The sequence below is a fragment of the Erpetoichthys calabaricus genome, chromosome 10, assembly GCF_900747795.2.
Source record: "Erpetoichthys calabaricus chromosome 10, fErpCal1.3, whole genome shotgun sequence".
NCBI classification, from domain to species: domain Eukaryota; kingdom Metazoa; phylum Chordata; class Cladistia; order Polypteriformes; family Polypteridae; genus Erpetoichthys; species Erpetoichthys calabaricus.
Window position 1 is genome coordinate 54239933 of NC_041403.2, and position 27723 is coordinate 54267655.

A 27723-nucleotide genomic window follows, 5' to 3' on the forward strand; every position below is an offset into this window, starting at 1 on the left:
CAATAAAGTCCGATTCTGAAAAATCAAGAGTCCGACTCCGCGATAATGCGCAAAACATCGCCCGCCGAGTGTTTTCTTTTCTGCACTTGCTTCTCTGCCTTTTCACATGTCGGTGCCATCTTGCCTTTGTTTACATTTCGCAACTCACGTGCACGCAATGTTTATTTGCCGAGTCAATGAGTCTAGCATTCCTCCAAGCACAGAGGGAATGCCTGTGACGTGACAGTGAGATTTGTCGCCATTAACAGCTGATTGTCGCCCCCTATCCCTGGATGTCGACTTTTGTCGACATTCGCCTTCAACCCCTCCTGTCGACAAAAGTCGACATCCGCCCTAAAAGAGTTAATATAGACTGTTCCTACTAATGTTTATGCACTACTTTTCTAGCGCCAGTTATTCTAACGGGCTAAATGACTAGTATAAATATAATAATTAACAGATGGGAAATAAACCAAACTGAAAATGTCTGTTTGAGCTTTATTCTTATGATGGCATTAATGGTCAATCAGTATAAGGTTTAAAAGAAAATGCAAGTATACACAGTAAAACAATAAAATTAGACGAACCATCTATTCCTCCCTGTGTGGATAGCGCTTTGAGTACTGAGAAAAGCACTATATAAATGTACAGTAATCCCTCGCTATATCATCGCGCTTCGTCTTTCGCGGCTTCACTCTATCGCGGATTTTATACGTAAGCATATCTAAATATATAACGCGGATTTTTCTCTGCTTCGCGGGTTTCTGCGGACAATGGGTCTTTTTACTTCTGGTACTTGCTTCCTCAGTTGGTTTGCCCTGTTGATTTCATACAAGAGATGCTATTGGCGGATGGCTGAGAAGCTACCCAATCAGAGCATGCAGTTAAGTTCCTGTGTGCTGCTGATTGGCTCAGCAACGGAGTGCTGCATTAACCAGGAAGTCTCATCTCACTCATTCAGCATTAACGTGCCCCTGCTACTGCTTCAGAAGCCGTGTCCAAGCGCCAACAGAAGATGCAAATGATTGCAGAAAAGGTAAAAGTTTTGGATATGTTGAAGGAAGGAAACAGCTACACCGCTGCAGGACACCATTACAGCATCAATGAGTCCACGATTCTTTTTATTTAAAAAGGAGGAAAAGCATATAAGATCTACGGCTGCAGTGTCCTTTAACCAGGGCGCAAAAGGAGTTGCAAGTGGACGTGATAAGGCAGTAGTCTGGATGGAATCTGCTTTAGGGATTTGGATTGAAGAGTGCTGGAAGAAGAACAACGGCGGTGCTAAACAGTCGCCTGAAGAGGCTCCTTTAGAAGAGCTGTAACGCTATCCTTTGTTGTGCAGTAAAATTAAACTCATCGTTATCGGACAAGTCGTCGTGTCATTGTTGGTGAGTAACCATAATTAATTATTTACGTACAGTACTTATTACATGTACATAGTTTAGTGTCACAGTACACACATTTTACTGTATACAATTTTTCTTGCATTGTACGTATTTATTGCTGGTGGCCTGTCTGTCGTAATGGCTGTAACATATGTGATATCGGAGACGCTCGATATCTTTAAAATAATATTTAGGTTTTACTGTTTACATACATAATTTCAACGAATTTTACCTAATATCTAAGAGAATACAAAGGGTTTATGCTGTATAATTGTGTGTGAAATGTTTATAATAGTGTGGGAGAGTTTATAAGGGCTTAAAATATATAAAAATAACCATATAAACATATGGTTTCTACTTCGCGGATTTTCTTATTTCGCGGGTGGCTCTGGAACACAACCCCCACAATGGAGGAGGGATTACTGTAATGAATTATTATTATTACTATTCCATGGTACATTTGGGGGCATTAATCAACAAACCTAACTCTTATTTAAGCAACCTATAAAAGCACTACTGTAAAACTGTCCATTAAAATAATGAATTATTAAATCTCCCTTCTACCAAGTCAGTTTGTATGGATCACTGAATTCCCATTCTCTCCAAGAATTTTCTACCAGCAATCAGTTCAATCTCCATTTAGAAAATATCCATTTTTTTGATTCCTAAACCCCCAAGACATTTAAATAACACACAGTGACTGTATATTAGGATACTTAAAGTTTAGAAAACAACAGATAAGTCATAAGGTTTGCAAAACATAACATATCAAACAGCTAGTAAAATTTATATAATGACAACGTAATTAGAAACTACAAATTTAAACTTTTTCCCCCTTTTATAAAAATGGAGAACAACAAGGAAATGTTATCCAGGTTTTATATAAGTGACACCAGGAATACTGAACTATCAAATGATGTGCCCTCTGCAGGCTTGCCCTCTAGAATCCCAGAAGACAGCATTTTGCTACAGTGCTTTCCCATTTTCTCTTTCTTGTATTGGTGTCTTATCCAAAGAACATCTTGGCTACCTTCCCTGACATGTTCTACCACCCACTGCTTTAACACACTGGCATTTTCAGAAGTGTATCAGTTGTCTGTTCCTGGAGGTGTCATGCAGGATTTTACTTTATCATCTTTGAGGTTCTGTTACCCAGAAAACAATTTGCCATCTGGTACCCCTTTGATTTATATGCATAATAAATGCTTTATCAAAGCATTACATAAAATTGAGTATAATTAACTCTTGATAAAATTAACTCTTCACTTTTCAGAACAGGTTGGTTAGGCCTAATAGTCAAGATGTTGGCTATAACTAGTTTACTGACTACATCACTATATCTGCCTGTGTGAACATTAAATAAACATGCATTTCCATAAAGATCTCTGGTATATTTTATATGTTTCTGTAACAAGACATTGTTTCTGAAAATTCTACCAGAACACAAATTAATCAATTTTAAGCATATGAATGCATATTTTATTTGAATATACTCATATGAGAACTTACCAGGCAATAAAATGATGTATTATTATCATGTCTTACCATGGACTTGGTTGATTTCTGAATTGGATGACAAAATTTCATCTGCCAGTTTCTGAGCAGTGGGAAGAACTTCAGTGTGATGTGCAGTGATTAAATACTGCACAAATTTCTGTAGCTGGTCCCTGTTCATCTGGAATAGAGTCTCTGAAATGGGAAGACGCAATTTGACCTGATCTGGTTTGCGAATCCGGTAGAGTGAGAGTGCCACCACATGAGCACAGTAGAAAATGTCTTTGTTCCCACAGCCACATGTTACTGATGTGATTTTGCATCGGTCAAAGCTGATTGCCACCTTATAAGTTGTCTCTGGTTCTGACTGGGTGGCAGGCTCTGTCACTGTTCCACTGAGATGAAAACCTGAAGGAAACAAAGAAGAGTATTGCTTTCAAGGGAAGACAGTAATGCTTTCAGTGATAATTTTATATTTCAGTTAACAAAACTCAACTATATTTTTCTTTGTACTCATCTAGGGCCACAGCTTATTCCAATTCTAACACGCAGATCATGATTCTCCCTGTTGAGGTTATATATTAAACTGTTAATCAGTTTATAATTATGTTCTTGCAACATTCCCCCTATAGTCCTCTTAAAGGCATACACTGGTATGGGTCTGAAATTTTGGGGAAACGATCTAGAATGTAACCCAGCACAAACAGATCCAAGATGGGCATCCTCCTCGCTTTGTTTTGGTCTTGTACTACTTAAACCGTATTTTCAGACAATAACCTCACTTCACAATCAAGAGTTTAATTTCAGTTAATGGAAGGCTGCTCTAAGAACCACTTCACCCAAATACAGTAAATTAATAAAACTAAATTGTAGATGACCAAAACAATATAGTAAAAGACTACAGGACCAAATTTCTTAAGAGGCTGCGTAAAATACAATACCCCCCCATTTTAGTACATCCTTAAAGGAATTTCTCTTTGTGTAACTACTTTAAAAAAAATTAGACATTTCTAGAAAGTATCAAGAAAAGAAAACAGATTTAAGCAGATTCAAAAAACAAATCAACTTAATTTAAATGGACAATCAGACATTTTTCATATTAGTATACTGAAACAAAAATCAACATTTAGAAGTATTTGCATATACACGTTAATGGAATTAGGTGCAAGCTTTGTTGAATGTCTTCTGAGGGAAAGGCATTCATGCAGATTCACTGACATGTTAGTTTCTCTTAGAGTAAGGCATGGTTTAATGCTGATGACTATAAATTTGTCCCATACAAGTGTTCAAAGAAGTTTGTGTGTGTGCCTGTGTGTGTCCCCGCATGCACACCCTGGCAATCCAGTCATTTCTTGACTTTTCTTCATTGCTGCCATCACCTCAAAACCACATACTGAGAAAGTGGATTTAGAAAAAGAAACAGAAAAAAAAAAAAAGATATGCCTAATCTGGGATGATGTGGAGGATGCAGACCTTCCATGCTCATTTCACAGTGAACAGAGACAATACAAGTGACAAGTAGGCAGACAAATCATTTGAAAACATACCAAATATCTGGAAATTTACAGAAAAGTAACAAGTGCAACAAAATTTTCAAGATACTTTGCAACTAACTAGGTTTTAAATATTGCAAAATAAAACAAAAAAGTGTTTATTTTGCATTTATATAGCATTTCAGCAAAACAGTACATTTTTTAGTATTCTTATGTATATTTTGAACACTGTGTATATGTATATTTTGCATTTCTCTGAAGATATAAAAAAAAAATATACAGATTTACACTTAGACGTCACTGGCAAAAAAAAACCCTTTATTCAGAATAAATTGTAAATCTAGTTATTAAACATTCTTACAGTACACATGAATAACATTCTGTCTTCCATGCCCTAATCAACTTCCTAGTTGATATCTATTGTTTAAATATTAAAATACAAGCTACTAAAATGCACAGCTTCAAGGGACATTTTAACCCAAACAAAAATGAGGAGAGTTGCCATCATGCAAATTAGAAAATTGAGATTAGAACACATGAAGGAAATTTTAACTCAAGGTTGATTTGTTACATTATTAGTTAGCCATAACAAAAACAAGAACTTCTTTCACAAAAATATCCACCATCATTGAAAGAATACATTGATGATGTATGGATGAGATTTTTTTAGCCTTGGATAAGATCTCATGTGAACTTGGAGCTCTCACAGGAGACAGTTTTCAACTTAAATTGGGTGTTAATGAACTAGATGGGGGAAGGTAGAATAAAGGAGGCTAGACTACTGTGGGAAAGAAAATCTTTTTTCCTGTAGTACCGATTCATCAAAATGTATCTGCAGGTTATCAGTGCTACCTAAACTGCACAGTTGTTAAATATATACTGTAATTTTTTGTATTAATTAGAGTAAACAATTAAAAATAGCAAGTTTCTATTCTTCTCCATAGCTGCTCAGCCACAATGACAGTGTTTACTTAAAATACAAGCGAGAATTTATTTCATGCAACAAATAAACGTTATCAAGGCAAAGACAGTTATAAAAGTTAATTTGAAGTTTTAATACTGTCTTGACAAGAGGTTTGCTTCATGCAAATGAAAAACTCAAAAGTTACTCCTTGTATGGTTAACAAGTCCCAAATTGTGATTAAAATTATATTCCTTTTGATCCTCTAAATTGAGTATGATTTTAATGAGAAGCCTAACAGGCCGAAAAGGGAAAGAAGAGCTGCACAATTTATTGAAGGATGTACAGATTTTTTGCAAGCCTCTTTAGTTGCAGATCACTATTTCATACATGTATATGTTTAAAATTTAACATACATATGTAAAATATATATTGTCATTTCTTAATTGTTCAAAATACAAATTCTACCTTTGACCTTAACTTTGAATGTTCTATGTACATTGCCCATGTATAATTAAACTGATTAGTAAATTTATAATCCAACTCAATCACAATAGAGCTTATCACTTAAAAACTGCCTTTCACTATAGGTTGATATAATGGAGAAATATTTACTTTGTACATGTGTAACAATTAATCAATGCTCAATCTCCCTTAAATCTGAAAGTAATATTTTTTCAAAGATATAATTCAGTTAGTTATGACTGACTGATTTCCTTTTCTGTTAAAATTCTTTGCCTAAACTCAACAACAGAATGTGTTAAGTTTTATCAAACATTTCCTTGTATTGTCCACTTTAGCTCTCTCTCTCTGTAGACGTCTTCCAGTCCCAAACACAAACATTCCTAAAGCTTTCTTACCGGTACACTTTTCAGTGCTGTGATTCAACCAAACACAAAATAGTACTGAAGCCAAAATGTGCACTTTGGTCACAATACATAATTTTCTATCATTTGCTAACAGAATGTTAGGATATACAGAACGATGTGTGGAGTACAAGTCTAAGGAGGTTATGCTCACCCTTTATAATGCACTAGTGTGGCCTTATCTGGAAAACTGAAGTTTTGGTCTCCAGGCTACAAAAAGGACATAGCAGTGCCAGAAAAGGTCCAGAGAAGAGAAACTTATTTTAAAATGAGCTCATCAAGAACACAGGGACACCGCTGGAAACTTGTTAACAGTAAATTTCACACAAACATTAGGAAGTTTTTCTTTACACAAAGAACGATAGACGCATGGAATAAGCTACCAAGTAGTGTGGTAGACAGTAAGACTTTAGGGTAGGGCTGCACGATAACAGAAAAAATGACTATCACAATTATTTTGCTCAAAATTTTTATCACGATTAATAATGACGATTATTCCTTTGGTAAATGAAGTCTGTGACCAAAGCAGTGTAGCCTCGGCCAGTTATTCACAGATGCTGCCCTAATCATATTAGCTGCGTTGTCCGTTGTGATGCACACAAGTCTTTCTTCCACCAAGCCCCAAGCGGACATCGCTTCTTTGAGGCCCACTGCAATAAACTCCGCTGTATGGTCTTGTGGGAAAAACGAAGTTTGCAAAAGCTTGCTTTTCATCTCAAACTCGCTGTCAATAAAATGAACTGTCAAGCTCAAACACGGTTCCGCAGTTCTGCTTGACTATAAGTCGGTCGTGGCAGCAAAATATTCAAGGCTGAGCCTGAGAATTTCTCTTTCTATTTCTTTTCGGCATTTCGCATACAGCGAGGGCAGCGCAACATTGGAAAAATGGTTGCGTGAGGGAATGCTATATCTTTTATCAAGTGTTGCGATCATTTTTTTAAACCCCTCACTGCTCACGGTGGTTATTGGACACATATCCTTGGCTATATGGTACGTGATCACCTCTGTTATTTCCCGGTGTCTTTGCGAGCTATGCAGATATGGTATTGCGTTGAACAATGTCCCAGATATTGTTGTCTGTGTTGTGGATGGCTGGTAATTTTTTGTTGTTGCTGTTTGTGCCTTCAGTCGTTGAAATTCTTGATAGTGTACTTTGTGGTGGCTTTTAAGGTGGTTGATGAGGTTTGTTGTGTTACCTTGGGACGTTTGGACGGAACAGGAGCAAAGTTTGCACAAGACTCGTACCTGATCAACATCACATTCCTCGAAATCGAAATAGTTCCAGACAACTGAGTATGACCCCTTTTTAGGAACTAACGATCGCACTTCTGCACCTTCCTCACGTTGCTCCGCCATCATATATTTATTCTGACTGACTGTTATTGCTGCTATTAACTTCTACTGCTTCAGAAAGCGCTTGCAATCTAGACGCAGTAACGTCATAGTGACGCATTCCAATCCGTAAACGCAGCCCATAAAAAACAGTTTGGTCTTTATACTGTAAAATCGTGACGATATTTATTAACTGATCGTGGATCATAAATATCGTTATCATGAGAAAAAAAAGATTAATCGTGCAGCCCTACTTTAGGGACATTCAAAACTCAACTTGAAGTTTTTTTGGAAGAAATAAATGGATAGGACTGGCGAGCTTTGTTGGGCTGAATGGCCTGTTCTCGTCTAGATTGTTCTAATTTGGACAGTGATGTTCTCACATGCCATCTGTCAAACTGTAGTTAATATCCAATACAAGCTGTTCCTATATAAAATGACGGGTTTCATCTAGCCACAGTACTGTGATGTTTACCAGATGTGCCTTACTTTACTCTGCTAGTTTTTTTGTTTTTTGTTTCTACATGTGAATCTGGACTATTTTGCCCATTTCACAAACACTTGCTATCTCAGGAAAGTAAGGGTAAAATTACATTGTCGAAGTTATATGTGAGTAGGTTTATAGGTGTATGGGGAGTCTTGGGGACATTATTGTTACATGTACAGAGTATGAAGCCATGAAGCCGGAGTGAGGATGTGATAAAATGCATCAAGAGGTCCGTGGCAGTGTGAGTTTTTAGTTTAATTAATTAAAAAAAAAAAAAAAAAAAACCACCACGATTTTGGGTGCATGAGTGCTCCACTGCCAAAAGATGCCACTGGGGGATGTTCAAGCTGCTTTACTGCTCGTTACATGCAGACATGGTTAGGTCAGCTCTTCTCCTTTGACATTCCAGGAGTCGTTTGATGGCACTTGCACCCAAACAAATAAAAGAAGCCTGGGGAAATAAAGCTGATGGCCGGGCTCTCAAAGGTTGGTCAAGTAGATGACTGTTCTGTTAAATGATTTCTGAAGCAGAGAAGTCAAGAGGTAGGTGGAAGGAGCGGAGATCATGAAAAAGAACGCTAGACATTAAAAGAGACAATCACTGGTGGCCAGGAACTTCAATCTTTAGACCCACAGAGCACCAAGGAAGGCAAGCATGGGGAAGCTGGATCACCAGCTGACACAAGTATCTGTCGTCATGGGGAAAGGTGGCCAGGACTCTGGAGGGTATTAGAATGCTGGACACGGAGGGAGGTAAAAGCGTAGGGACAATGAATCACCAAAGAAGGGTGAGCATCTACAGCCAAGTATCAGAATATCTCAGGCCTTTGAGTTTTTACAGACCATTTCTTTTTTTTCTCTCTAACCCTTGTTGGATTATTTATTAATAGATTTTAAACCATTTGATTTCCTATGGGAAAATCCAACACAAGTCAAAGGAATCAACTATCCCCACATATATACTGTAAGAATCAAATCAATAAATTTGGCTGAAAAAAACATACGTAAGAAAGAAAAAAAAAAGCCGTCTGTAAATAACACAACTCCTCTCCATCCACAATAAGAAGGAAATTGTTGCAAATGCTTCACAAACGACAAGTCTATGTGATGTGCCGTCTAATGAATAGTTCAGTAAAAGAAGTGGAATCTTAAAGAGGTGAAACACCAGACTGAAGTTCTCATCCCATAGTGATTAAACTGTGAAACTGTTAAGGACAATAATAAAAATGTAGTAACATGTCCTGAAATTCTTGCTCCTTCACATTAGTTCTTCTGTTTTTTCAGTTTTATATTGAAAGCATCTCTAATAACTGCCACATATAATTTTAGTTAGAATACACAAAAAAAAATCAGAGCAAACAACTGCAGTTAAATAACCAATTTTCTTGAATTAAGAATTTATTGCACACATTCAGAATCCCATTCTTTTTTTCTAGTCAATGCATTGTCTTGGCACTGTTGATAAGAAACATTACCAGGTAGTCCCAACATGTGGGAACAAGCAAATATTACTAAATTCCTGGTGAGGTTAAGTGGGTAATTTCCCAGGTTTCATGTGTAAAATTTGCCATTATGGGACTTTTTAAACAACAAATGATCACAACACAACCTATTTAGGATGGCCTATACAATTTACTGTGTACCTTGAAATGGATTGTTCATGTTAATCAATGGCATATAACCTCAAATTAATCTACTAAAACTTTATATTGTAACACAGCAAAATGTAAACAAGTCCAAAATATACTCTTCACAGAAACTTACATGAGACACTCTTAAAATTTCCTGTAGATTAGTATTAGTCCATCAATATTAAGCCCCCCTTGCAACACATTTGTCCTTTTGTCGTGTCCATGTTCTTTTCAGGTAACACCCAGAATAGATACAAATACAGAAAAACTCATGAAGTAATTGAAACATGCTCTAGGTGGGCCTATGTAGTAGTTAGTACAAAAACAAGTGTGCTTTTGTAGCCTTCTTGGAAGACCCTAACAGTGCCTGGGTGTCATTTTACTTGTGCATTTATGGTATTCTATACCACACTTTTAGTCTGTCAGAATGTTAAGGATGCCTTTGTCCATCAGCTGAATGCTTGTTTCATCAACCTGGTAAACTGTACTCGAGCTAAGGTACTAAGCTCAAATTCACAAAAGCTGCAGCACATAGGTTACTGTTTTTTTGTAGAACATCTATTAAAACAAAATAAAGTTGGATGTAACCTATGCTCATTCAGATGTGTATAATGTATACCTTAATATTTTACATCTTGAAATACTGGCAAAAGACAGCATTAAAATGTACCAAAATAAATTTTCAAGTATGTTTCAGTCTATTGTAGTGCATTTACAACAAGTATGACAGTATTTTAAGCATGTTTTTGTCCGAATGGAAAACTGCTAGAACTACAGATCAATTATAGGCTGACAGAAAAAGGAGAAATCTTGAAGTTTGAACTGGCCTTGAGAAAAACTAATCAGTTTGATAAAGAGGCATATTTTACATTATACTACCCTGACCACTCAAAAGAAACCCTGTAGGTCCCAAGTACACAGAGATACAGAAGTTAATGACAAATTAAACTCATACTGTAAAAACTGTAAAATATCCAGATAGACTAATAATTTTTTTTTTGCAGAAGCATGATAGTCTTTGGATATAAAACCTAGAATATAGAAACAATTCATCTTTATTTTGAGAAAAAAAAACAAAAAACTAAAAGACGGTGTCAACTGGAGTATCTGCCCTTGCCTTTTAAAAACTCTGTTCCAAAGTTTCAACTTTGAATTAAGGAATGTTCATGGTTATAGGATTCTATAGTACAGTATGTGGAAACCACTACACATAAAATCTTACAAATTTAATGTAACAGAAATTGAAGACAGAATTAGGAGCATCTAAAGCACCTTTGACTCGCAGGTTCCAGGTAATTCTTAGTTTGACCATTCTAGGAGTTAGCTGTAATTTATTTGTTACAAATACCAAAACAGCCTTGCAATTTTAAGGGATGATAGCAATTCCAGGTGAGATCTGAAAACCTGCACTATAACTCAGCAACTGACATCAAAGTCACTCCAGTAGAAAAGAAAATATGTTATTAAACAACAACAATGGTTGAGTGCTGTATTCCTTCCTTGATTTAACCAATAGTTTTTGCACAATGTATTCAAATCACAAAGAAGCATTTGAGACATACACAACACCATGAAGGAGTAGCTGAAGAAAACAAATACAATACAAAATGGCAGATGTTAAAAAACTACCCCTTTTTTTACTGCACTGCCCACCCCTAAATTTTTTTTTTTTAAATGTGTGGTGGAACAAGGGCATAATCAGATTACAAATAATTCTAAATAGTATTTTAAAATCATTAAATCGTAAAAACATTGTAATACTCATGACTACAAAACTTAAAATTGTATATATTAATTATTTTCTTCTTCTTAGAAGCCCAACTGTTGGCAGTTTTTTCATAATCAAACTCACTTGGAATTCAGAAGGAATCTGAGAAATCTGTCAGATTATTTATTCCAAATCTTGTGATGGCTGAAGCTGTTTTTTTATTCTTTCACAAGCAGAAAATCCCCTTTAACATTCAGCTGTACTCACAGGTACTGTATGACCAGTCCAAAAAATAGGTAGCTTTGGTAAGTTTAGATACAAGTGTTTCAGCTCAGGGCCTATATTTATCCAGCATCTCAAATTACTCCTATGAAATGTATTAAACGTCAGTCTAGGATAACAATTTGTCCTACCACAGAATAGGACATGAAATATATTTAGGGAGTGTCCTACTCTTATCCAAAGCTAAGGTGAAAGAATGACATCACAATTTTACGGTAGTGCAAGATGCAAAGTATTATGCACTAAGACGTTTTGCAGTTTCCTTGGAAATCATGATGGATGACGCTTTGTAATTTGCTGATACTAATTCTATAGGTTCAGCACAAATAATAATATTGAAAGAAGAAGGAAAACATGAGTTGCCCATAATCTTAGCCCCTTCACAACAACTTCATATATAATACTGGCTCATTTCTTGTCAAATCAATCAATGGTCCACACACTTCAGATTCCAAAAATTCATGGGGTGTTGGGATCTTGTCGATTTTATCCACCCTCATTTTTTCATCAAATTTCACAAATCTATATCTCAAGAACTAAATGACTGAGCAGGCTCAGACTCTGCAAACTGCTGCATTAATTGGTATAGTATGTGACTAAATTAAAACATTTGGTCCAGATTACCCTTCATGGTCAAAGAAGCCCCTTGAAATTGACCAAAATTTAATTTAGAGTTTTGGCTTAGCTAGGTTTAGGCCTCCATAAAACATACTGTATTTGTAACCGTTTTCTTTTCTCCTTATTTAGATAACTATATAGGCTTTCTGAAAAAGCAATAAACAGTAAAGTAACAGTATCAGGGTTTGAACAGCAGATCTCAAATCCAAATTTCAGACCACCCTAACAGCATATGGGAATGAGCAGATAATTTAAATATTTTTCAGGTATTCTACTTTGTCCCTTCTTTCACAAAACACAAACCTTACTTTTCTTATGCATATCTTTCACGTTTATTTTTCATCCTAAATACAGGCTCAATGTGCCACGTGTGAATTAAGGTTAATCACTGAGTTTTCAATCAGTAGGTTATCAAAAAATGTCGAACTTTTTTTTCCTATCAAATGACGATGCCCTATCTCATGTGGCTGAACAGAGAACAGAGAATGCAATTCTCCACGGCCAAAAGAGTACCTGGTACTGGAGAATACCTCTGTTGCATCCCTACAGAAGATGGCAAACACAGTCAGCCAGGGGTCTCGTGAAGACAGTCAATTGACTGTCCAAATATTCAACACTGAAGCAGCAGCTGAGATCCTGTGCTCTCACAATCACACTGCTGATGGATCAGATGCATCACTCACATTAGACCACTGTCCTATTGGAGGCTATGTGGGTACATGTATGATGAAAAATGTTGGATTGGTGTGATACATGGAAAGTGTGAAGCGGAATTAGACATCCTGATATGTTTCATGCATTCAAAACTATCCTCCAGTCTTTCCATTGGCCACCTAGAGATGATATTTGTTGGGTGCTATTACAGTGTGTCATTGCACTGCGACAATGGTCAGTGGGAGGCAGTACCATCTCGATCACAAAGCCAAAGATGCACTTCGATTGAAACAGAAATGAAATGGGCCGCATTCCTGCTACTATAATGAAATGTTAACATTTTGGTATTGTGACTAGTGTTGTATTTAATGATAAATCAAGCAGCTGTTGTTCATGTGTTATGCTTACTGTGCCTTTGGCGATTTTTTTTTTTATTTATTAATTCCATAACCAAGGTAGTGATGAAGAACTTGGTGATCATTACTGACAAATGGCGAATTTAGCCCATGTTAAGAATGGAAAATAAAAATGAAAGATACACATAAGAAAATTAAGACTTTTTTTGAGTAAGAAGGAACTATAAAGGATATTGGAAAAATAATTTTAAAAATGTCTAGACATTCCCACAGTGCATTAAATTAAGATGGTCTGAAAATTACACCCAAAATGATTTTTTTCACATTTGAGAGGCCTGCTGGTCAAACCCTGATGCAAATCTTGTTTATTTATAACCTTTTGAAAAGTCCAGTGTAGGTATCTAAACATGGAAAAAAATTTAGCAGGCTGCATCAGAAGTATGCTTTCTGAAAGCCTAAATATGGCAAAGCCAAAGACACAAAATATTTTTTTTCCCATTTTGAAGGCCTGCTCTTAACAAGTGGTGTCATCTGGACCAAACATTTTGATTTCATTACGTACTATTACCTATAAAGGCACCAGTATGAAAAATTTGATCTTGCTAGGTGGTCTAGTTCTTGAGATATGGTCTTGCGAGACTCATGAAAAAATAATGCTGTGTGAAATTTGACATTCCGCTCCCCTCAAAAAATTGGCTGTATCTTTTAAAGTATTGATCTTACATCAAAGTAATTTTACAGGGTGTCTCCTGGGTAATATGGGTACACCATCATTTTTTAAGAATTTTTTGAGACCGAAGTGCATGGGCTATCTGGAAAAATTGGCTGACTTGACATAGAATGATCCTACTGTAACAAGCACCAAGATGGCAAGACTAAAGCACACAACACACACACGGAATGACACTAAAACCTATGTGTACTTCGCAATGAATGATACACAGCAGTACTTTCTGAAAAATCACCTTACAACTGTTAAGACTATGGGAAATGCCCTGTAAAGTATGCTGAAAATAGCAATGCAAGGTTACCAACACTTTTATTTCGGAAAACCGTACATGGCTTCTCCACCAAGAAGGAAAGATCATGAAATGTTCTATCAAAAAGGTAGATATTATTGTTGTCTAGAGTTTGCAAAGCATTTGGTCTTTTCAGAAATCTATCTCTAATCTCTGCCTGAACTACATCTTTTCCCAGCTCCTAACAAAAGCTCTCCTAGTTCCTGGTTAAATAAGAAGTAGTTTCCTAATTAGATAAATTGATAAAACTGCTAATCCTAACATTAGGACCAAATTTGCATCACTGAGATTTTTGAAACTATTAGGACTGTTTTCCTACTGGGAGACGCTTCATAAATATGGTTGTTGCTAATTTTAATAGTACCTGATCAGATTTACATTTCTATATGATTATCCTTAAATTATTTTTAATGTAATTGCCATTCTTGGTTAGTCATAGTTTAAAACTGCTTTCTGCATTGAAAAGCCTGAAAGGAAGGAAATAATTGGCATATCAGGAAATTGTGCATCCAAATGGTTAAAAAAAAACTATTTATGTATTTATCATGAATTGTAATCTTGAATGTGATAACATTAGCATAATTTTGTGGCTTGTAAGATTGGCTCAACTTCTTTAAAGCTGACATATTGTTTTTGATATGCCCTAGAAAAGTTAGAACATAAAGATGACACATATGAGGGCATGATCAGTGAAGCAAATAAGATGTATGTTTTAACATATTTTCTTACACTTTCAGCTGTAATATTTCGTTGGTAGCCTTTCTTTTAAATGCATTTGTAACACTTTTAATACATCATCTAAAGACAAGACGACCATCTAGTGTCACTGGTCATTTTACGTTCAACCTGAGGAATGCTGAATATATTTTAGATGCTTTCTAACAAAGGAATTTTGGAAGGGAACACAGTTTCTTTAAGATATCATTAAAATTCACTAAATATGGCACTTCAGCAGCTGCTTGGGCACAAGAAAGAGCAAGTCACCCGTTTACACAATGAACTTTGATCATAAATACATCTGATCTATCTGGGAGGTTTTACAGCTCTCTTGTTTTCTACTCATGACAGCTGTCCCATCAGAACATATAACTATCAAATTACAAATTTAAATCAGTGTGTTAGTGGTCACATCTTTGTAATTAATTGAATTGCAGATTCCCACAAAGTTGATCTTGACCTCTTTGTTAAGCTGACTGATGTATTTATTGACACAATGCCCTGTCTAAAAACAAACATATCTGTAGTTTCGTTACAAAAAACACTCAATCTTCAGAATGAGTATTTTTTCAGTACTGTAGATATAATTTCTGAGGCTAAAATATCAAGCAACTCTAGGATTCTTCTGGAATTTATATAAAATATTTTACCTACATTAAGATGTGCAGTGCCCTCCTTTATGTCTGGGACAAAGACACAGTTTAAAATTACAAATCAAACAACTGAGATGTAATTAAAGTACAAATTGCAGGCTTTCATTTAAGGGTATTTGCATACATTTCGGTAACACTTTGTAGAAATAACACTTTTTGTATATGGTCCCTCCATTTAAGAGAACCATAATGTTTGGAACAAAGCAATAGCAGGTATATTAAAGAAGTCATATTTAGTCCTTTGTTGCATAACTCTTTAATTCAAGGACAGCTTAAAGTCTGTGATTCATAGACATCAACGGCTAGTTATGTGCAGCCAGTAGTCTGGCCAGGTGTTATTCTCCCTGTTGCAGCTGCAGAGCAAGAAGGCATAATTGACAGCTCAGGTATATTCTACTGCATTCTACCCGCCACAGACAAGGTGTGCCCTCTATTAAAATGTAACTACTCTATTACAATGCATGTCTAATAGCAAACATATAAAGGAAATAGTGAGAATGTGTGGTTGCAATGGGGAGAACAATATCACTATCCATTCATTCTAAGAAAAGAAGAATGACAGAGCTGACCATTCTGCCTTATTGGGTTGCAGGATCAAAAAGAAGGTCTACACAAAATTAAATGCAAATCTGTAAGGAGATGTGCCCAGCCTAAAGGCTCTAGGGAGAACACCATACTGATTTTGCAAAGCTACATGAAAGTTACCTGTCACATCACTAAATTATTCCACTGTTTCTGGTGGAATGCAAGCTAAAAGATTTCCATTTGGTTTGTATGCAAAACAGCCCTTATTTCAGAATTCTGTTTAGATATTCTTCACACAGCTAACAATTCCAAAGACTGATTATACAAGTCACTGATTATATATATATATGTGATTACCTAAAGCATTTTATGAGTTATGCATATTCATGAACATCAGCACAACTTATGTGAAGATGTTGTGACTTTACAGCACAGTTTTTATTAACTTCTCTGAAGTTATACTATGTCTTGACTAGGGAAACTGCAGAGTCAGCTTTCCAGGGATTTTTGTATACATTTTGTTCATAAATGTCCTCTACCAGGAACTTACCAGTTCATGCTTTTAATGAGCCCAAGAAATCTTACTAAAGACTTTAGTTTCCTTTCCCATATAATACTTTTTGAAATGAATCATTTGTATACAATAAATCTTCAATTTATTGATTGAGAAAAATTTTAATTATCAGAAGTATAAATTTCGGTGCAATACAGAGATTTATGATAAATGAGTGTAGTCATGAACTGACCTACAGCTCCATTTGGGGCCGGCCATATATTGATCACAAAGTGTATAGGTTATTGCAATGGAGGGTCTTGCTGGTCTGGTGTGGGTCACCGGTTCACATACTTTAACTGCCTATATTGAGTAGCACAAACTATCTTCACATCTTGGTGGTCACATACCGGGTACATGTAAGGCTGTGTTTCTCAACTGCTACATCATGGACCAACATCAATGGTTCATAAATGTATCGGCTAAGGCAGTGTCTCTCAACCACTGGGTCACGTCCTGGTTTGCAGGTTGCCATTATTGGTTCACCAAGGAAGACACTGTAAGGCTGAACACGTTGAAGCGCCACCCGGAGCAGCACCACTTAAAACATACGAGAAAACAAGTGTCTGTGAAATTATGATAACAACAATGAAAGATGTATTGCTGCGGCTGGTTTTGGCAATTTCTAGAATATTATTACCCTATTGATTTCCAATGGCTCTCAGACATAACTATGAATAATCTCAACTCACTTGACTGTACATCAGTGTATGACTGTATTGAAAATGGCCATTACCACCATTTACTAAAGATTATTGGTACTTTTAACTCATTAACCAATTATGTCAGAAGAACATAACCATTGCTAAAAATCAAGTAACACAGAAAATAACTGTTCAGCTACTGACCTCAGACTACTGAGAACACCATAGTGACAAATTCTTTTGCACGACAATGCTTAAGTGAAGTGAGGCATCTGCCGTTGACATGAACTTTACCTTGTTAGAAAACCTTTCTTCACACAATGTCAATGTTACATTTCAATATTTTCTAAGAGCTTTATCTTGATCAGAAAAAGATACAATAACTAAAGTACATTTTATATATACACATATATACACATATACACACACACTGAAAAATACAAAATAAAGTTAATGAAAGTAAATATAGTTTGTACATTTTAATGTGATTAAACAGTTACTTTGAAATTTTAATTTGTCTTAGTTCTGAGAATGTGGTAAATCCAAAATACAATTGAAGATTTGAATTATATAGAACTATTTTTAATCAAAAAGTAGTGATATACATAACAATAACAAATCAAACACCACCAGTCCTCAGCCTGATTAGCTGGAATATTAAATTAGATATTTTAAAGCATTCTTAGAAACACCAGAATGCATACAAAATAATTATGCCAAATGACTGTCTTCTGGTCTTTGCTCAGCTAGGATACCTTCCTACTCAAAAACTGAAGCACAGAATGGCCCTGCTACATGTGTTTAATCTCACCATGACCTGCTTTTTTCATTGAAAATCAGCTGCCCACTGTGCTTAGATTCAGAGACTCTTTGTTCTCGGCAAGCCTGTCTAGGCCTCAGGCAGGGGACTGGCTTACTACTGTTGCCCACAAAGCCTGAACAGCAGTTACCAGGCGTCAGCTTGGGAGCAGGGCCATGACCCACTGAAGCCCCTAAAAGATAACATAATAGGTGTTGAATGAAAAGGCTAAATTGACAGACTACACAAGGATGTTTTTTCCAAGATAACACACTTTATAAAGCCCTAAACTGACTTAAAAATAAAAAACAGAAAAATTATACAGGTATTATCATATCTTGTGTTGCCGAAATTTAAAAATCAAAGCATGCGAATTCTTAACTTTGAAAAAATTATTTCCTATTAACTTTAAAATGAAGGTGAAAAAATTGTAATTCTGGTATTCATCTCTAAATTGTCAGTTTAAAAATGACAAGATCGAAAACCACCAAACAAGTGTCAGAAAAAGACTGATTCATATTCATTTCAACATCAACTAATCATCAATCTATAACCTCAGTACTGAATGAATGTTTAACAGAATGACAGTGTTAACATTGTACAAACTGAGGAGACATGGATTACTACTGAAATCATGTAGTAGCGGTGCATTTCGGTGTCTTGTATGTCTATAGTACTAGGGATTGTACCGTGTTAGCCATTATGGATGTAATGAGAAGTCAAGCAAAATAACACCTTTTATTGGCTAACGAAAAAGATTACAATATGCAAGCTTTCGAGGTAAACTCAGGCCCTTCTTCAGACAAGATGCAATCAATGGTCATTACGTCTTGCTTGAAGAATGGGCCCAGAGATACCCCAAAAACTTGCATTATTTTTTTGACATGTGCATTTATCTCACAATCTCCCAGGACATGTTTCCTAACCAAATGACCAATGATAAAAGTATGTGTGTTGCTATATGATGGCTTTTTGAAACCAAAAAGGTGAAAATGAGCATGACAACAGCAATACCCAATGTACAATGTCCAGCCACTATACGACAACATACTGAAATACAATACCAACCATTTCTCAGTACTGTTAGAATGGATCTCTTCAAATTCAACATGAGTTCTGTTGCCAGAGCTTGGTTAACCTGGCCTCCATACTCTCCATCCACACACTGTATTCTCTATGTGCCATGTCAATTGTTATTATCCTTGACAATAAAGAGTTTTCTTCTTGAAGACTTATTGGTGTATCTTATGGATTTGGCCTACTAATCACAAAAATCCCTTCAGATTTTCCTATCAGATACTTTTATCCAATCACCTGTTTTTGCAATTTCCTTATATATTATATATATTATATACCCCAGTACAACAAATGCAACTGGAACATCTGTGGTGCTCTAAAAGTAGTGGCACTGCTACTAGGAATGAAGAATATACCAAGTACTGGTGTTTCACTTGTGAATGGGACATTACATTAACAGAAATGACAACTCTGTAAGCATTTGGGTCAGGGGCAGAAAAGTGTGGCACATAAACACACTTGTCCACCCAAGAAGAGACATTTCTGCCTCCTCTTCATATAAAACTTGGACTGATGAAAAATATCTGGAAAGCAGTGAACAAGGATTGTAAAAGATTTTGAGATATCAGACAGATGTTTCCATGAATAACTGATGCTAAAATTAAGGAAGGCATTTTTGTTGGTCCACAAATCAGACACATCATCAATGATAAGCAAATCAAAAGTCTGCTAGTAGGACAGGATGAAATTGCTTGGTAAAGAGAAAAGGAGACAGGGCTGTTCCATAATGTGCTCCAGTGACGCGCACAACTATATCAGAGACAGAGTCTTTGGTACTCACAAACTGCAGTCTACTGGACAGACAGTTCATTATCCAGGTCACCACAGATCCCTTATATGTATGCAAATTATATACGTATATCTCATATATGCATATGCATGCTTTGACTTGCTGCCATTACTGATCTTTTTATATGCTTCCTAAATAAATTTTGCTTGTGCGATTTCAAACAAGCCTCAAATGCAAGCAAAATTATGTCTTACGTTGGAATGGTCTCTCTGCTGTTGAAAATATGGAGCAGAATGACCTGCAACAAAGATGAAATGCTACTACTTTGAAAAAGAATCTGCCTCTTACTACTGAACAGCCTAGTTAATTAATATAGAGATTTATTTTAATAGGCAGCAACTATGATTAGGCAATAGCTTTCTGGTAAAATTCCTGTTAGTTAAAACATGTGCATCAATTATTGGTAAATGCTAATTGCATTTACATACTACAACTGGAAGGGCAAAGGTTTCATCCCGGTAGACTTTGGAGAACAGCAAACTCCACTGTGGTGGCTTAGAGGGCTGTCTTTTCAGAAAAGAAACTTAATCTGTACTGAAATTTTGACTGGATCAACTACAACATAAAATCCTACCTCCCCACTTAAATTAAATCTTTATATACTTTGTGCCAAGAGATGAAGTAAAAACCTAACAGGTCCAAAGGGGGGCGGAAATAAAAGACAAACAGTAGAAGAAGTAAAGACAAAGAGTAGAAGACAAAGTAGAACGTCGTTAATTAAAATACTAAAATTCGAAAGTCCACAAAAATTATAGTAAAGATTGCATTAGCGCTAACAAACGGAAATTATTACTCGGTGAAATAATGGAACAGCGAAAAGAGAGTGAATATATGGTTATAGGTGATATGATAGAAGTATTTAGATATTGTTCGGATTTAAACTTTAAGTCAGAGAATTGTACAGTAGATCATTTCATTTATGTTGCCATCAGGCAAAAGTAGTGTTTCTTCCCAATGAAGAGGTGTATCCGCGTGAATTAAAAGATTTGATGTTTGGTGAAAGTGAAATCCACATACGCGAGCGGAAGAGACGTGAAGTGGCTGGCGCGCCCACGGTCCACTCACTTCTCATTCGTGTGAATGCTATTGTCAGACACAGTTCATGCGTTCTCAGCTCCAAGTGGGGTTGGAAATAAAAGGCAAAGAGTAGAAGACAAAGTAGAACATCGTAAAGAGGTTCAAAAACGTTGGTGCGATACACATGCAGAGCAGGTTAGAGATTATATGAAAGTATTAGAATTCGAAAGTCTCAAAAAACTGATAGTAAAGATCGCGAGAGTGAAATCCACATACATGAGCGGCAGAGACACGAAGTGGCTGGTGTGTAGCTCAGGCCGGGGGGTTGGCGAGCAAAGCGCCCTAGTATATACATACACACACACACACATATACATACATATATAATCCAACGTCTGTCTGTCTGCTTTTCACGAGAGAACTACTTAATGGATTTAGATTGGGTTTTTTTTCTATAATTTGCTTGAACATTCCAGTTGATTTTGCGACTTCTCTCATCGCGTTAATTAACATAGTTCGGCTGCGGTACCAATTATTTGCGTGAATCCAACAGAGACACTTCGGGCCAAGGGAAGGGGGGGAGGTGGGACCTCAGGAGTAGGGAGCCAGGCGTGGCCATCCTTACTCATGCGCCAGCCTCCGTTTGAGTCGGGTTACCTCATGCCACACTTTCGGCCATACCTTGCCGCTGCTTAGCTAGCGATACCGGTTTATTGATTTTTAAAATTTGTCCTGTTTCACTACTACACGGGACGTCAGGAGTGGGGAGCCAGGTGCCAGCCTTCGTTCGAGTTAGTATACCTCTCATGACATGTTAGAGCATACTTTTTTCACTACTACACGGGCAGAGCTGCGGGAGACATCTAGTACACGCACGCATTAATAAATGTTTCTATTTCTACAAGGTATTGGTATTGTTGTCCCAAAAAAAAGGCATTTGTGACTTCATTATTTTCCATACTTTGTGTTTGTTTTGTTGTACATAAGGGGAAAAAATTAAAAGACGTTCTTAATGGGTATACAGCAGCTGCTGAAATTTTTCCATATACCAGGGTAGGTTGTTGACACAACTGATAATCCACAAGTTCACAACATCAAAACTCTTCCCTGGATTTTAAATTTGAGAAGCCATGATTTTTTTTTACATGCCACCAAAGAAAAATACACCTCAAGTTGTTTCTACTAAGTTCGCATTAGGACACATTTGGATGGAAGCAGGAAAATAAGCAGAGATGCATGCAAATATTCAGTGTTTTTGGCTCATTTGAGACTTGTTCAGCCACAATAGATGCATTAAAACATCAGAATCTTCTTATTTTAAATGACATCTAGTCAACCAAGTGTGAATGATACATGACACATCTGGCTTTATGGTGCAATGGAGGAAAACTATACATAATGTTGAAGGTTCTGATTTTAACAATAAGTAAATTAAAATATGCATAAAGAATTAATTCCATCTAAAAGTAGAACTAACATTTAAATAACATATTATAGATAGAAGGGCTTGAATGTCACTGAAGTAGGAATCATGCATTTTATTTAAACATCCTGCACAGATTAACATGATGAGAACATCATGTCATTCTTTTAAGACAGACACTAAAACACTTATTAATTTTATCTAATTATAGTATGAGGTCAGAAGTAAAAGATTACATTTCTTGCATGCTTTTGGGCCAATGATGTAAAGAACCAGCCAGTTATGCATGGTAACCTTTATCCAACTTGACAAACTGATGAGTTAAAATGAATGAGGGAAATGCAAATGACAGTGATATGGATAGAAAGCAAATAAAAAACACTACATAATTATACATAGCCATAGCTATTCTAGATGAATGATGAAATAAAAGCTACTCAACACTTTGTCATGTTCATTCTAAAATAAATTTTACACGTCTCGTTTCAAAATTTGTACACTGCCAAAACAAGCAATCTGCAAACTATTTCATAAATTGTTTACCATTGAAGTCTGCTCAACAACTAACTTGTTTCTCCATCTACAAATTGAAGTTGATCTAGTACAGAGGCCTTAGGTGTCAAGGGAAAAAAAATCAGTTTGAACGAATATTCTTATATACTGTGCTACTGTGGCTGTCCCTTTGTCTGTCCAGGATTTTAAAATCACCTGTAGTTTGCAAACCGTTTGACCTATTTGACCTGAAAAAACTTCCCCTACCTCTTCATATCTTAAGTCATTCTTGAGGCAGATTGAATGCTTAAATGCCAGCTTAAGTGAAAAATTACGGAAAACTTACTAAGTAATTGCAACACAAACACTGACTTAATCAAGTTTTAACGTGAAAAGATGCAGACAAAACAAGAGAAGAACCAGGGCGCTAGGGTGGAGAAAAGAAGAGCTGCTCAGGAAGCAGCAAGCACATCAACCTCTGAGCAAACGAGTGCTAAACGTACAGAGAAAGAGTATGAAAACTAGGAATGCTCAAGTTAAGTATATTCACTGCATGTTATCGTGCAGTGTGCCATTACTGGTTATAACATAATAACAAATATAACAGTCCTCTTTAATAAAATCCCTGTGTGCGTCCAGGTGTCCGTGTGTGTGTGTGTCTTCTGGTGAAGTGCGCATACGTGGGGCATGGTGTGATGCGCGATATTACTGTTAGAGAAAGTTATAGGCGTTTTACGGAAATACAAACCAGTATTACTGCGAGAGGAAATTAAAGGTACACAATACAGCGACGCATATTACAGCCACATACAAGCCAGTATTACTGTCAGAGAAAATTAAAGGCATATTACCGACGTGCACGCCTGTATTACCGCCAGAGAAAATTAAAGGTATATTGCGGACGTACAAGCCAGCAGATGTACAAGACAGTATTACTGTCACAGAAAATTAAAGACATACAATACACGGCGGCAGGAACACGAAGAACGGTCAGCTCAGCAAATAAACATCAACAAAAGAAAGGCTGAAAGACAAATAAAAATACAACCAACAAAAAGAATGAGGTCAAGGTCCCTTGCCATTTAAGATAGACTGTTCCTACTACTAATAATAATACATTTTATTTATATACTGTTCTATCGCCCGTTATTGTAACGGCTTAATGACTAGTATAACAAATAATTTGTTCAAAGAGATATTTATTTGCGGAAGAAGCATATGGCCATAGGGCGTGTTTCATTTCACAAGTCATCTTGGTTGGGGGGTGGTCTTCGATTCCAAAGCACATTTTTTAAAACACTCGTACAGATCCATGCCTACTCATCAAAAGGGATGGAGCATAAAAAAAAAGCCTTTTAACAGCTGTTTAAAAAAAAAAAAAAACACAGGATTTCATAGAAGGCAAGTCTCTGGATACTACCACTGAAACTTGCAAAAAAGTACCTCTGCATCTCTGCTTCAAGCAGACCTTCTAAGAGGGCTTTCAGCACAGGAGGAAGTGTTGTAACATTTAACCATGCTGCTTTGAAGCCAGATGCTAAGAACATACCGGTGTTTCTTTCACATAACCTGGTTTCCCTAGTAGAATTTTACAATTGTTTTGTTTTTTCTGATATCTTTGTGCAATGCTGGACAGAACTTGAACAGCAATTTGTTTAAAAATGTAATAGGTTTTTTTTTTCTTTGTGCAATATATGACAGAACTTGTTTACACATCCTATATTTTTTTTTGTCTGTGCAGTCCTAAACTAAATTTTTCAACTAATATGTTTTTGGATGAAAAAAGTGATTTTAAAAGGAAAGGGATCTATCTTACTAAACCACAGTTAATTTATGCACGGCGGACGCACCGAGGCACATGCGCACTGCGGCCTTGGCGCCCGCCCCAGAGTCCAGAGTCAAACGCAGCGGCTTTCCAAAACGCGGTGGCTTCCCAGAGTCAGTAGGTGGCGCCCGAACAACACAACCTCTGAGCGCCCAAACAACACAACCTGTACAGTCAAACGCAGCGGCTTCCCAAAACGCGGCAGATTCCCAGAGTCAGTAGGTGGTGCCCAAACAACACAACCTGTAAAATACACTTGCTCTACTCCACTGTGTCAGGAGGCTCCCACAATGTGCTTCACACACACCAGAAGCAAAGACATTACGGCTCCACAATGAAAGAGCTCAACTAACGGAAATACAAAGCGACCCCGTATGGATAAACACAATGAACGAGCGCGCCCACAACGCGCTTTTGACACAGCACAGGCAAAGGAGGCACGTATCCAAATGAAGGGAGCTCAACGATTAGTAATACAAACACGAGCCCGTATGGCTATGACCAGTAAACGAGCCCGTATGGATACAAACAATGAACGAAGGCACCCACACAAAGAAACCTCTTTAGTTCAAAAAGGGTTACTGAATTAAATGGAAACTTTACCATGCCTACGACCTGTGAACTAAACCTGAGGTAAAGCGTGCACGCCAGGTTGTACAGACGCCCGGACGCGACCGCCCACACCACCGCATATACCCTCCATGATATTTCATCACGCAGCGGCTTCCCACCGAGGCGCATATTACGCTGTGGCACACGCCCCAGAGCCCAGAGTCAAACGCAGCGGCTTCCCAGAGTCAGTAGGTGGCGCCCAAACAACACAACCTGTTCACTGCACTTGCTCTAATCAAACTAGCTGTGCTCCACTCTGCCAGCAGTCGGTGTCAGCAAAGGCAACAGAATCACGTCTCCACAAAACGAAACCGCTTTAGTACAGATATGCTTATTTAATTAAATGACATTTCCCCAGACGCACCCACCCTCCATGATATGTCATCCATCCAAATATCGGACGGAACAGAAACTGATTGCCATTCTTGGATTTCCGATTCGCTAGCGAATCGCGGGCTTACTTGTGTGAAAATAATCAGGAGATTGCACAAAAAAAAAAAAAAAAAAAGATGATACACTATAATGAGCAATTTAATATACTGATAGGACATAACTCCTTACAAAATTAAGGAGGCTGCTCTGTTTGAACTGCAACAATGACTAAAACACTTTCTTAAAACACCAAAAAAATAAATTCCATAACTTCATCAAGAGCTCAGCCATGTCAACCTGTTTGCAGAATGGTAACTTATCACCATCCTGGCCACATGCCTAATTCAAGACTTATAAAGCCTGAAAGACAGAAGTCTGCCACAAAGACCGTGGAGTCACATTCCTGGGATGTCTGATCTCAGTCAACAATGCAGAGAGTGCTAAAAGAGCACAGAAACAAAAACAAAAAGAAAAAACAGAGCAAGATAAAATTAAAGATTACCTGTATAATAACAAAAAAGGTTAAATTGCAAAAAATAAAGAGAAAAAAATTAAGCTACTAATATAAGTCACATTAAAGGAGCTAAAATTGTTTTGCCTTGGAATCAGGTCCATGTCCTATATCTACAAAATCAATATGTGAATTGTAATATTAGCTTTACTAGTGAGGATATGGGTCAAGGGCTATTGGGATCACCGTATAAATACATTGCTGGAAATTATGAGAGCAGACTAAAATATATTTAAATAATCATTTGCCTACAAAATGATCTTATTTTACATACTTCAATCAGCAAATAAAATAAGTCTATTTAAAGTTTTATCATGAGGCATCTATTAAATGTTTTATTCCTCTGGTGTTTATTCATCCAAAACAATGTAAGGCAAGGAGAAAGAAAGAAGAAGATGTAGCTGTGCATTTTGTACAAGTTAATGAATAAATATATGCTCAAACAGATTATCACAAATATTGATGTACTCTGGTTACCATCCTCCTGAACAAAGATGATAGACTAATGACTCTAAACTGATCCAGAATGAACAAGTGTGGGTATATGCGTGGGTGTGCTATGGTGAGCTCATGTCACCATCGCAGGCTGGGTTCTGGCAAGGCAGGGTCTTGTTCCTAGGCATCATTTAATGTGACTAAATGGGATCCGAATATTAATGAATGGACTTCTTATTTACAAGCTCAAAATACTATACACAAATACAGTAAAAATAAAACACAAAACAGTCAATGAAAACAAAACACTGTGAAACAAAACAAACATCATGCTAAATAAAAAAACCCATATAATATATACAAACAAATGTATGTATGTATGCATTAGTACCTTAGTAATAGGTCTATGTAAATTCAAAATGCTGCTGCAAGTATTATTACAAGAAAAAGAAAATACAAACACATATCTCCAGTTCTTAAATCCTTACACTGGCTCCCAGTTATATTTAGGGTAGATTTTAACTTATTTGTCCAAACTTATCATTACAAACCAGAGTGCACATTAATGTGATTCTAAGGATAATAAAATAACAGTGAGTGACTGAGCTTTTAGTTACAGGACCCCGAAGCTGTGGAATGGTCTGCCTGCTGCTATAAGCGGTCCCCCCCTTCAGTCTTAGCTTTTAAATCCCGACTGAAGACTAACTACTTCAGTTTAGCATACCCAGACTACAGCTGCTGATTAACTGTGCGTACTGCATCTCTGTTGTTAGTCATTAGTACTAAAACATTAGTAATATGGAATTTATAATCTGCTAATAACACCTAGTCTGTTTCTCTTTTTGGTAGTCATATGTGGTACTTGGTGACACTGCTCTACTGCCAAGTTGTTTGCCTGCCTATGGAAAAGTCATCTCTGATAATGAAGCGCTGGAGTCATCAGGGAGAAGGGTCCTTTCATCAGACTGGCTGACCCAGCACGGACTCAGCTGTGGAATGGCCAGTATGAGGGAGGCAGCTTGTTGGCCGAGGTCTTCAGGACTGAACAAATCTGAATCCTCACATGTGATACA

The 27723-nt window shown here is 36.8% G+C and overlaps 1 protein-coding gene across 2 annotated transcripts in view; it reads right to left on the reverse strand.

The window, feature by feature from the left end:
- Window positions 1–27723, reverse strand: part of zswim5 (zinc finger, SWIM-type containing 5) — a 95873-nt gene that overhangs the window by 35262 nt on the left and 32888 nt on the right. For both annotated transcript variants that reach the window (XM_051932965.1, XM_028811249.2), the window contains exon 2: window positions 2910–3266. In XM_051932965.1, the coding sequence (XP_051788925.1) occupies window positions 2910–3266 (357 nt within the window). The remainder of the gene's footprint in view (window positions 1–2909; window positions 3267–27723) is intronic.